The 12,868-nt window shown below is 36.4% G+C and overlaps 1 protein-coding gene across 2 annotated transcripts in view; it reads left to right on the forward strand.

The window, feature by feature from the left end:
* The first annotated feature begins 533 nt into the window (after nucleotides 1-533).
* LOC121424485 (UDP-glucuronosyltransferase 2B31-like) overlaps nucleotides 534-12,868 on the forward strand; it is a 28,988-nt gene continuing 16,653 nt past the window's right edge. Inside the window, exon 1 of one of the 2 annotated variants that reach the window (XM_041620189.1) lies at nucleotides 534-1,416. In XM_041620189.1, coding sequence (XP_041476123.1) covers nucleotides 577-1,416 — 840 coding nt within the window. In that variant the 5' untranslated portion in view covers nucleotides 534-576. Of the gene's footprint in view, nucleotides 1,417-3,649; nucleotides 4,702-12,868 lie in introns of those variants that run through there. The other variant, XM_041620191.1, reaches the window with a different exon arrangement.

A 12,868-nucleotide genomic window follows, 5' to 3' on the forward strand; every position in this document is an offset into this window, starting at 1 on the left:
ATAATAGACTTCGTATTTTGGGGATCCTGCAGACTGAACAAGTGTTGCTTTTTTGGCAGGTCCCCTCACATTTCACCATATTTCAATCTGTTGTCTTTGATTTCAAATTGCTGTATTATGTAATCTAGATGAATGATGCCGTGTCTGGTTTACCATGTTCATTCTTCTGGTGATATATTGTTTTCGTATCATGTTCATGTGAAATTTGTAAAAAAAAATAAAGTCAAATATCAAATACACACGACAACCAATGCTACCATCATGATCATCTTGTACTCCCTCCTTAACATCATAGTTGTCATATGATTCATCATATTAAAGTATTATTATGTTCGACCTTAAATTATTAGAAGGGTGAATATACAGCACAGTCACCCCCTCTCAAATATGGAGGGAGCATGTCCCCTATCCCGATAATCGTGCGTGATTATCGATTTCGGGTAAAGATCACATTATATTCAAATGATGTACAGTAGATTCCTTCAAAAAACAAATATTGACAAAGCGAATTAAGTGCGTTAAGGCACTATAAAGGCTTATGAAAAGACCTTTTTTTAATCATTCACTTTGGCAACAATGGCGTCAATCTGTTCAATAGTTCTTCTTCTGTTTCTTCAGGTTGTCCAAGGTGGCAAGATCCTGATTTTTAGTGGATACGGTGAAGGCAGTCATTTTATGACTGCTGCTCATGTTGGGAAGGAGTTGATACGTCGAAACCACAACGTCACTCTGCTAATTAGCAATGCGTACGAACACAGAGCAAACGAAACAAAATACAAGGATTTTAACTTTGAAATATTCAAGCACAATGTTCCCCCAGAAGAGGTTCGAGGTCGCCTTGAGCGATTATCTGAGTCGATATTCAAGGGGAACTTCCTGCGGGATGTCCTTTGGAACATGACAGGCCTTATGGGTGAGATAATCGATGACTGTGAAGCATTATTCAACGATCAGGCGCTTCTACAAAGACTCCTTCAAGCAAAGTTCGACGTGGCTTTCGTTGATCCCCTATGGCCATGTTCGTTGCTTGTTGCCGAGTATGCCGCCAAGAGACACGTGTCCTTTATGGCTACCACATGGAATGACAACATTGCCCGCGTGAATGGGAATCCTTCAAATGTTGCCTTTGTAGGGGAAATGAACACCGGTTTCACCAATAAGATGACACTGACCGAGCGCGTTGCCAACTGCATCATGGTCATGGTCTCAAAATGGATGGTGACATTTACCAATTCTTATACCCCTATCCAACATGCTCATGGAATTTGTCCAGATCTCAAGGCAGAAGATCTCTACCAACGGTCACAACTGCTTCTAGTCAGTGTTGATTTCGCATTGGAGTATCCGATTCCAGTCATGCCACATCTGATTCCCGTTGGTGGCCTGTCTACTGGACCTGCAAATGACCTAGCTCAGGTTAGTATAGCATGATTTGCATATTAGATTTGGCGAAAATGTATTTTTGATATGGAATCGACAACCCTGACTTTATATATATACCTCCTGCATCAGTGCGTCCCAGAAAAAACGAAACCGAGATTTAGCGATCATTTATCATTACTTAAACATAAATAAAATAGACAAATGACCTACCAATTTAAAGCTTAGAATCTCTTCTTTTATCTGATATTACTTAGATTATTTCTCATTCACGCATGAGTGAGCAAATGCAATTTGAAGAAAGGATATCAAAAACTCATTTGGCGGGGGGTATCTGGGTTTCAAAAAGAAAACCACATTTCTGAAAAGTTCAATATCTTTTCTTTAATGTGATACCTAAATTACAGAAAATGGTCACGAAATAACAAAGTTCTGGTCATTTGAAATAAGGCTTGAATTTCAGTAATTTCATTAAATGAAGAGGTTCTCCAGGATGGCTTTCAAACTCTCTGGACACTCTGTTTTGTTGACGATCAGCCATGCATTAAATCTTTTGTTCACCATGCGAAAGCTTCTGTGGGAAACCGGTGAAAACACGTTTATCTCATGAAATTATGGAAATACAAGCCTTATTTCAAATGAAGAGAACTTTTTTATTTCTTGACCATTTTTTGTAATTTTGGTACCAAATTAAAGAGCAGATATTGAACTTTTCAGAAATGTGGTTTTCTTTTTGAAACCCAGATAACCCCCGCCAAATGAGTTTTTGGTATCCTTTCTTCAAATTGTTTTTGCTCACTCATGCGTGAATAAGAAATAACCTAAGTAATATCAGATGAAAGAGGAGATTCTAAGCTTTAAATTGGTAGGTCATTTGTCTATTCTATTTATGATTAAGTTATGATAAATGATCGCTAAATCTCGGTTTCGTTTATTCTGGGACGCACTGTATATTATGTATGTGTGAGGGTGTGTGTGTAAAGTTATACATGTACAACAGATTGAAAAATGTGAAAATGGCTGATTTTTCTAGCATGGAATCGCCCTCATATACACACTCTTCTCTTCATCCATATCCATTTCCTTACAATGTATATATATATATATATATATATATATATATATATATATATATATATATATATATGCGCACGTACGTGTGTGTATATGAGGGCGATTCCATGCTAGAAAATCAGCCATTTTCACAACATTTTTCAATCTGCTGTTCAAACGAACGAAGAACTTTGCTTTGTGGTAATCATGGTAATAAAGCTTAAAAGGTTGGGTGTCGTAGGTCATTTCTGCGTCCCGTGCGACACCCAACATTTTCACCTATTAACCCATAATGATTTTTTTGTGTTAATCGGTTATTAGTTTTTTACATGATCAACTTTAGCTTTATTATTGACAAAAAAATGTTTCATTGCGCAAGCATTTGGCTAAAAAATTGTTGTCAAAATGTCCCGTACAAAACGTATGGAATCGCCCATATGTGAATAAAAATATCTGTAGCAATTATCTATATTACTTCCAAAACCAATAATACCAAATATGGTTATGACTACATTAACAATTTCATTAATAATCACATTATCAATGATAATTATGATAATCAACAAGCATTTCAGGAGGTAGAACAGGATAATAATAGCCCCTGCGCTCAATCGATCTACAATATTCATTTTGTTATTATTATCATGATTATAATATCATTATTTTAACATTCAAATAATGACAATAAGATTTACATTTATGGAAAGCACATTCATTATAAATACTTTTCATTGTAACAGAGACACCACGTTATTTTCTTATTTTGTTACAAAGGCTACACAAAATTGAAACCCATTGGAGTCACGATTTGCATGCGCCTGATCATCATACTGTGAATATTTTGACACTAGAAAAAAATGAGTACGTTGAGTTTTATTGGGTTTTATTGTAACATTCAAGGAAAACGGAGAATACGTAAAGTGTTATTGAGTTTACAATGTATTCATATATTAATTTGTATAGATATATTGTATTTGATGTATGTATTTTATTTTGTTTATGACTTGTATGAATTGAAGTTGTTGACAAATAAAAACTTCTTATTAAAAAAAATACTGTCCTGAAATTTAGTCCATACGATTTACAAAAGAAGAATAATGACCAATCTTCGGAAAGCCTAGATATTGTACCAATATCGGCTACAATCTAATTCGATCAGTGAAAACGTAAAGAGACTAGTCTTTTTTTTCAATTTTACTTTGCCTCATTGAATTGAACGTCACCCTTTCGATCACCTCGAAAATCAAGTATTATGTACATGTCCCGAGGTACACGTGTGTGGCAGTTGAATATTAGGTCAACTGTGTATATGATTTTGTTTTGTAATAACGTATCTGATATTGACATGACCAAAGTCCGCTGCATCGCTTGATCAAGCCACAATGAAAGGCTGAAGCGGTTTGATCTATGCAAAGATGGTTATTCTCTATCCAGTAATCATGGCTGTTCTTGGATTAGGCCTAATAGAAGTATCCTACGGAAGTAACATCTTAATTTTTAGTGGATATGGCGAAGGGAGTCATTTCATGACAGCAGCTCTAGTTGGAAAAGAACTGATACGTCGGGGTCATAATGTAACAGTGCTGATTAGCAATGCATACAAGCACAGAGCAAACGAAACCAAATACAAGGATTTACGCTTTGAAATCTTCAAGCACAATGATCCTCCAGAAGTTGTTCGGAATCGTCAAGAGCATTTTGCAAAGTCGGTTTTCGAGGGAACCGCCATGACAGAATTTTTCATGAACATGTCGATCGTATTGGACTGGTTCGTCGATGATTGCCACGCATTGTTTAATGACGAACCCCTTCTGAAAAGACTTCGTCAAGCAAACTTCGATGTGGCTTTCGTTGATCCCGTATGGACGTGTTCATTGCTTGTTGCGGAATACTCTGCAAAGAGACATGTTTCCTTCATGGCTACCACATGGATGAACTTCATTCCCCCGCGTGAATGGAAACCCTTCGAACACTGCCTTCGTGCCAGAGTGGAGCACCGGTTTTACAAATAAGATGACATTTTCTCAGAGGGTTATTAACAGTGTCGCCCTCGTGTTTTCGGTGTGGATGACGTCTTCCACTGATTCCACCTCCAGTATCCAACAAACCCTTGGCATTTGTCCGGATCTTCAGCTCTATCAGCTCTACCAGAGGTCGCATCTTCTCCTGGTTAATGTTGATTTCGCCATGGAGTATCCAATCCCAGTCATGCCACATGTGATACCAGTTGGTGGTCTGTCTGCGGAACCAGCAAATGATTTAAGTCAGGTGAGTGTTTCATCATATGCCAATTAGGGCCTATATATACACACATTAACACGCCAATTATGGGTTTTCATGCCAATATGGCAATGAGAGCCTATATATCCAAACACGATAATAGTAATAATGAAAATAATAATAATGATAAAAAGAAGAAGAGCCATGCAATACTTGTTATGTATATAGTCTCCATCTTATCCTCATTAAGCCCGGTCCTCAAAGCGCCTTTTCAGAGCAGTTCAGAGAAAGAAAAGACAAAAATTGCATTAGAGGTTCGAACTTGAAGTATGAGTACTTTATTGTTGTCTAACACAAGGCACAGCTAGTAGGTCCATGTTTATACCAACCGCGTAGCCAGGATTTACTTTTTGGAGGGGCGGTTAGGGTAAGTGCACGCAAATCTGCATTTTGTATCTTCTACAGTTTCCTAATTTGAAAATCTGGTAAATTATAGGCTATTACCAAAACTTATAGCCGCGAAGAAATAAGTGTGTGTGCCAATCAAATGTTGCGCAACAGACAGCGCCCTGATTTGCAAAATAATGCTCATTGGACATGGTCATGGCCGATGATGGAATTCAAAAATAAAAACAAAACCAAGGTTGCGATATCATTGATTTCGACTAGGAATTGTGTTTCCTGGAAATGGCATCAATGTCTAATTTGATGAGTTAAGATTTAGTTTTCAAGAAAGAACACCGTTCTTTAGTTTGTTTTTTAATCATCGGATGCAGACCTATAATGATAGTTGAATGACGTTGTAAATTCAGAGAGGTATTATCCGATAAATGAATGGGGTGATAAAAAAATATATTGAGATGATATTTTCAAACACTGCATGGCAGTACTCCCAAACCAATATGACCATATGGTTATTTATGTTTAAATGTCTTCCTTGTGCGATGTTTTAATGTGTTGAGATATGAAGTGTTCAAACCCTTGAAGCATTGCATTTTACAGCGTTTATCGTGATCAATGTGCATATTAGCGCGCGAGCTGGTGAATCGAGCGAGTGAACATAATTATAGGAGTTGGACAAGCGCATGTCAAGAATAACGTAAATCAAAATGTCATGTATTTCATTGTCACAATTCCAATAAGGAGGTTTTTGACGAATGGCTGCTATTCTATTTTTGGTAAAAGAGAGAGGTTCTACGGTGCGTATCAAAAATAGTTTACACCGTGACTTAGAAACAAATCCTGTAAATTTAGATTTGTAAAATCCTGAAGATTTATCCACATTTTAACTTTGGTACAAATCCATTTAAGCAAATGATGATATAACTGTCGAAAAATATTTCTGCTTGAGTGAGCACCACTTACTTTTGAAAAATTAGTGAAAAATGATTTGCGCAGAACTTTGAAATAGTTATGCGAATAAATATAGACCTTAATCATGAAGAACATATTGTGTAATTTAGCTAGTAAAATTGATTTGAAGATATCTTTTACCCTTTTTGACCTGTGTCCTTACCCAAAACACTTCATAGAGTGCATTGCGCCCCGCCCCACCCCCACACACCGAGGCCATCGTGACGATTCTTTATTCTTTATTGTTCATTCAATAAGGGGTAGCCCATTCAACATCAGTTGATCTCCCATGGGGCCCCTATACACAAGAAAGTAATAACAGAAAATATTTACAGATAAACACATTCAAAATAATATAACATATGCAAAAAATGCAATACAAGCTGAATTGTGACGACATCAATAATAAACATTGCAAAATTAGAGAGATTATTTCAATGGTATTCAAACATTCAAATACATAAATTTTACAAAGTAGTACGTGCCAGCGTAAACCTTAATTGTCAATGGACCTGAGATGTTTCTTTAGATTATGTTTAAATTAATTTAAAGATGACGATTCCCGTATGATGACCGGCAAGCTATTCCACAGTTTTGGACAGGCGTAAAATAAGGAATGCTGGCAATAATCAGAACGACACCTTGGAATAACAAGATCGTGTCTGACGGACTGCCTCGTATTTTACGAATGGGTTTTGTTTAGATCCGGAAAATAATTTGAATAGTATTCTGGTACGAGTCCATGAACACATTTATAAACAAATAAATATCGAAAATAGATGATTCTGTACTTGAAGGTCGTCCAATCTAGATTTGAAAACATTTCTTTAGATGGGGTATATATGTGACATCTAAGGATCAAACGGGCTGCTCTTTTTTGGAACCACATGAATCTGTAAACGATTTCCCCATATCTCACAACAATAATTCATTTGTGATTCAATTAGGCACATATATAATGATTTCAGAGTATCATTTTCTACAAAAGGATGAATTCTTTTTAACATATCAAGTCCAGCAAAATATATAGATGTTTGCTTTACACTGAGCTATGATTTACATGAAATGGCTTAGGCTTTTTTTCTTTACTTTATTAATTATTGTCAAGCTTGGGTAAAGTGTGGAGAGACAAGTATTAAATGAAAAAAATGAAATGTAAACCCACTTTAAATTACAAAAACTTAGTGAAGAAATGCTGGAGATGTTTGATATAAACTTTTGTTCAGATTCAGTTATGTCCGGAGATCCAGCCTGCACACACGTACTAAGTGTTGAAATGTCAATTTGGGTGTAAAAATTGTTACAAAAATGCTTGAATGCATCCGTTTTATTTCATTTGACTAAAAAAGCAAGGAAGATTTATGAGAAATGTTTCGCAGTATGATTATTGTCGTGTTGGGGAATGGGATCGGTAATTAGGGACTCGTAATGAAGAAACTTTGGAGAAAGTTGTACAGTTCAAATCACAAAGTATTTAATCATCAGTTGCAGTTGACAATTCACACTTTGAAGTACATGAAGATTCAGATATAACAGGAGACGATGAATATAATAGTTTCGAAGTATATTAAAGATTAAGATTCGGAGTGAAGTTAATATAATATTCGATGGACGTCTAAGTCTTGAAGTCAGTCAGTCTATCTGGATGAGTGTGGGTCTAGTATTCTATCGTTGGTCTTCTCTAATAATCAAGAAGTCTTATTTATATCACTTGTTTTGGGGGTGTAACTATTTTAAGATGGGAGTGATCTACACTTGATCTGATTGGTCTACAGGTCACTGTCTATCAAACTTTCTCTGGTATAAGGGGTGTGGTGATGCTCTGTGCAAGTGACTGGGGCTGGAGTGTGAGTCATACTTCTTCCATGAAGTTAGCTGACGTCACTGAGGGTTGGTCTTTTTATGGTCAAGGCTTAGCAGTTAAATGGTATTGGGGGTTTGGGATTCTAAGATGACATTGGGGGAGTTTGTAAACAAGTGAGGGTGAATGACTGAAAGGATAACAGGAAGTTATATTCATACTACATAACATCCCCTTTCTTTGGAAAATGAGGCTCCTCTCCTCATTTGGGAAACGAAATGTATACAAATAGATTACAAAGGATATTTTGAAAAGTGAGTGAAACCAGAATAGTGTATCTCAATTGTCCACTGTACTTTCACTCTCTCTCTCTCTCACACGTACTATTTATACTAAGAGGATTAAACTTATTCTACATCTTAACTAATTTCAACTTAAACTAAAGATATAACTAACACATCGAATACATTCACTAAATATATTGAAATAAAGTAAATTAATCAACTGATCAACCAATAATGATACTATATACATTAACTCGTGCAGACTTATGCACTTTGAAACAATAAGCAAATATTATTAAATCAATGTTAATTACATAGTACAAACTCCTTCAATCTAATGAAGAATACAGATCAATTTCACTCTAACTATAACACTAAATTAGTTCAAGCAATAACAGTAATAACAAGAAAAAAATTGTATGCTATATAAATCTTAGCATCTGATCAACATGATAATTAGCGGAAAGTTAACAGGTGCGCTCTAGAATTGACAGTTTCTCTATGTTAGGAAGGCCTGTATGTACTTCATTCAAATGAAGCAATCAACATAGAATTCAATCATTACCATCATTCCTATCCTGTTGGAGAATATCTTTCCTTATTCATATTATAAAAGAACAAAATAAACAAGTACTTTCAAACTTGATAGATATCATCATTATGACAAGTATAAATTCAAACTTATCTTGGTAATCAACCTTGCGATGATAAATATTTGTTCAATAAATGTATATTATTCTAAACTTAATTAAACACGGAGTCAAAATATTATTCAATCACATACAACATTAAACATTCGCTTATACATTATACATCAAATACAATTGTCTGAAAAGTTGGTCAGTAGGTCACAGTAAACTTTAGTGGTCTCGATGGAATTTAAAGGTCATAGGGCAATTCTCAGTAATGGTCATTTATGTCATTAATGTCATTGTACCTGTCAACTAGTCTGAATATTGTAATAGAACAGGTGGATTGGGGTACAGCTTGCCTTGTGTTGAGAATAAGGGCATATTCACACTTGTAAGATTCCAGAAAATAGTGATGTCACCAAAGTAGTTTCTATACACTCCGCAACAATATTATATAAATCAATCAATTTGTGAGCGGTGGGCGTCCTCATCATAGGGAAATGTGCTTCTATTTTCACTTCAAATTCCGAAGTATATTTATGTCATAGGATTACGCACCAAATCTTCTATATGAGTTTCACTCCTAATTTGCTCTGATGTCTTATAGGTCATTTTCAAGTACATTCAAACTTGACAAGTTTCATGCTATACACAAAGCGGCGAAATACTAAAAGAAAATAATAAAAACCAAAATAAAATTGTATTTCTTGACACATTAGGCCTATGTGTAGTCCAGTATCATTCATCACTGGAAAATGCTTTGCTTTACATGTTAATGTTAACCAAATACAACATCATCATGATTTTGATTGAAATATAAAACATTCTTGCTTCGTAATATCATCTACCTTGATTACATCACATCCAAATGTTGTTTGAGAAATAATGAAATATCACATGTTACATAAACTTAGTTAATCCTTATCTAGTTCGGTATTCTTTGGAATTGTCAATGTCAATAACTTCGTCTTAAGTCATAAATGGGGTTTAATTTTCATCATGGTCAATTTTAAATCAGAATTAAGAATCTGGTTAGAGTCAGTGTTTGTCAAATATTGCTATTTCCAATGTCAAATCAAAAGGATAAAGATAATATTATTATACATATTAATGAAACTGTGTACACTGAAAATACAATTATGTGCATGTAATGGACATTAAATCAAATAAAGCCTCTCGCACTCTCTCATATGCCAGTGGAACAATAAAGAAAATGGTTTCACTTACCGATTAGAGATAAAGAAGATAACTCAAAAGAATGATTAAAATGTAGTCTTAGCACAATTAAAGTAATGTCCGGTGTTTGATATATTCGGGGGAAGAGTCAAAGTCATTCATTCTATAGTTCAAGATTTATGTTGTTGTAGTGGTGATCTGCGTCTTTGGCGTTGACGATGGCGTCTTGTCATGTTTCCAGTTAGATTCATTGTCATCTGTGTTGTCATCGATGTCCTTGTCCTACTGTTCCTCCGTCTGTATTCTCCGTCTGCTCTTCCGTCTGTATCTTCCGTCTGTTCATCCGTCTTTGTCTTCCGTCTGTGTGTTTCTGTAGTGTGGTAATTGTAGTCGTTGATTTTTGTCATCCAGTGTAGCTCAGGTTCTAACATTGGATCATGCTGGTGCTAACACTCGTAGGATGAATGATATCTTAACTGTCTTTTTATGAGAGCAATTCTCAGTCTTTTCTCGAAGCACATATCCATGATGAAAATTAAGTGTTTCTCGATTAGAAAACCGGGTTCTCCGCCATGTCGTGTTGGGGAATGGGATCGGTAATTAGGGACTCGTAATGAAGAAACTTTGGAGAAAGTTGTACAGTTCAAATCACAAAGTATTTAATCATCAGTTGCAGTTGACAGTTCACACTTTGAAGTACATGAAGATTCAGATATAACAGGAGACGATGAATATAATAGTTTCGAAGTATATTAAAGAATAAGATTCGGAGTGAAGTTAATATAATATTCGATGGACGTCTAAGTCTTGAAGTCAGTCAGTCTATCTGGATGAGTGTGGGTCTAGTATTCTATCGTTGGTCTTCTCTAATAATCAAGAAGTCTTATTTATATCACTTGTTTTGGGGGTGTAACTATTTTAAGATGGGAGTGATCTACACTTGATCTGATTGGTCTACAGGTCACTGTCTATCAAACTTTCTCTGGTATAAGGGGTGTGGTGATGCTCTGTGCAAGTGACTGGGGCTGGAGTGTGAGTCATACTTCTTCCATGAAGTTAGCTGACGTCACTGAGGGTTGGTCTTTTTATGGTCAAGGCTTAGCAGTTAAATGGTATTGGGGGTTTGGGATTCTAAGATGACATTGGGGGAGTTTGTAAACAAGTGAGGGTGAATGACTGAAAGGATAACAGGAAGTTAAATTCATACTACATAACATTATCGCCCTTTCCCCTCGACACAGCGTGAAGTCGAGAATTTTTGCGCAAACAGATTTCTGCGAGCTTTACAAAAATGGACAGTGATCACTCAAGACAGTGTGACATTCTGTCAAAACTTTTACTTTCATTGTATAGATGGGATCCAAACCCAAACATATGTGTGAAAAAATTACCCACATGTAAATTTTTAATTCCCAGGGCTTTTTCAAAGTGTAACCTTTTTGATACGCACTGTATATTCAAAAAGGTTTCGCTTCATGATCTTCGGTACCATATCGGGCAATATGTTTATAATAATGATAATAATGCTAATGATAATATAGGATTTGTATAATGCACGTATCCACCGAGTAAGGTGCTCGAGGCGCTCCTAAATTACCCCGACCAAGCTAGTCTGCCGATTCTGGTGCGCACAGCTTTTTGAGGAATTATTCTTTCTGCCGGTTCCTACCGGGTGTATGTATTGTCTGTCGCAATTATCGTCATTATTGTGAGTAATCGGTTCATGTTATGATTGTCAACATATCTGATGTCAAATATTTGCATTATCGGTGTATGCGGGTTTATGCACTTTCCGCTGGTATCAGAATGAGCACAAACTGTTGCAACTGGCTGCTCTCACAATTGTTGTTCTTCTGCATGGATTTCTACCCGGGGGGGGGGCACTTACATTGACGAGTGGATACCATGCGCGACCAAAAAACACGTAAAATTGATGTCTTTTTCACGATAGGGCACGTTACGTACGTAACGTGATAAGGGTGTCAAAAACACAAAAATAATAAAAAAGGGTATCAATTTCAATAGGACAATTACGTGTTTAGGGTCGAATTTTGCGGGGATGATAAAACAAAATTAAATTGTTTTATAAAGGATGTCCTTTTTGCTCCAACACTTCGTGTTTAGAGTCCAATTTACGCGATGTGTAGAAGGTGGGGTCGTACTAAACCAAATAAGGTGAAGCCGACGACCGAAGGACCCGTAACAATAAAACATTCCTGTACTTGTTTAGGGGTTCATTTCAGGGAATATTTGCCAAGAGTATCGTTTCGTTTCCAATACTTGTTAAGGGTAGGGTTTCACACGCCAATACTTTGTTAAGGGGTGCATTTTCAGAATATGGAAATTACGTGTTTAGGGTGCTTTTCGAGACCCCATGGTCGCGCATGGTATCCACTCGTGAATGGAAGTGGCCCTCGGGATTTCTACACGTCTCGAGGAAGCAATGTTCTGATTTTTAGTGGATACGGTGAAGGAAGTCATTTTATGTCTGCTGCTCTTGTTGGAAAGGAGCTTATGCGTCGTGGCCATAATGTCACTGTATTAATTAGCAATGCTTACGAGTACAGAACAAATGAAACCAAGTACAGTGATTTAAACTTTGAAATTTTCAAGCACAATGTTCCTCCTGAGGAAGTTCGGGTTCGTCATGAGCGTTTCACAGAGTCAATATTCAGAGGAACCTGGTTGAGGGATATCCTTTTGAACGCTACAAACATAATGAATTGGTTTATCGACGATTGCCAGGCGTTGTTCGATGACAAGCCACTTCTAAAACGACTCCTTGAAGCTAAGTTTGACGTGGCTTTCATTGATTCCTATATGACCATGCTCGTTGCTTGTTGCTGAATACTAGGCCAAGAGGCATGTGTCCTTTATGACCACATGGATGAACAACGTTCCCATCGTGAATGGAAATCCTTCCAAGGCTGCCTTCGTGCCAGATAGAGGGCAATAATGGCTTCACAAAT

The sequence above is a fragment of the Lytechinus variegatus genome, chromosome 11, assembly GCF_018143015.1.
Source record: "Lytechinus variegatus isolate NC3 chromosome 11, Lvar_3.0, whole genome shotgun sequence".
Lineage (NCBI taxonomy): Eukaryota > Metazoa > Echinodermata > Echinoidea > Temnopleuroida > Toxopneustidae > Lytechinus > Lytechinus variegatus.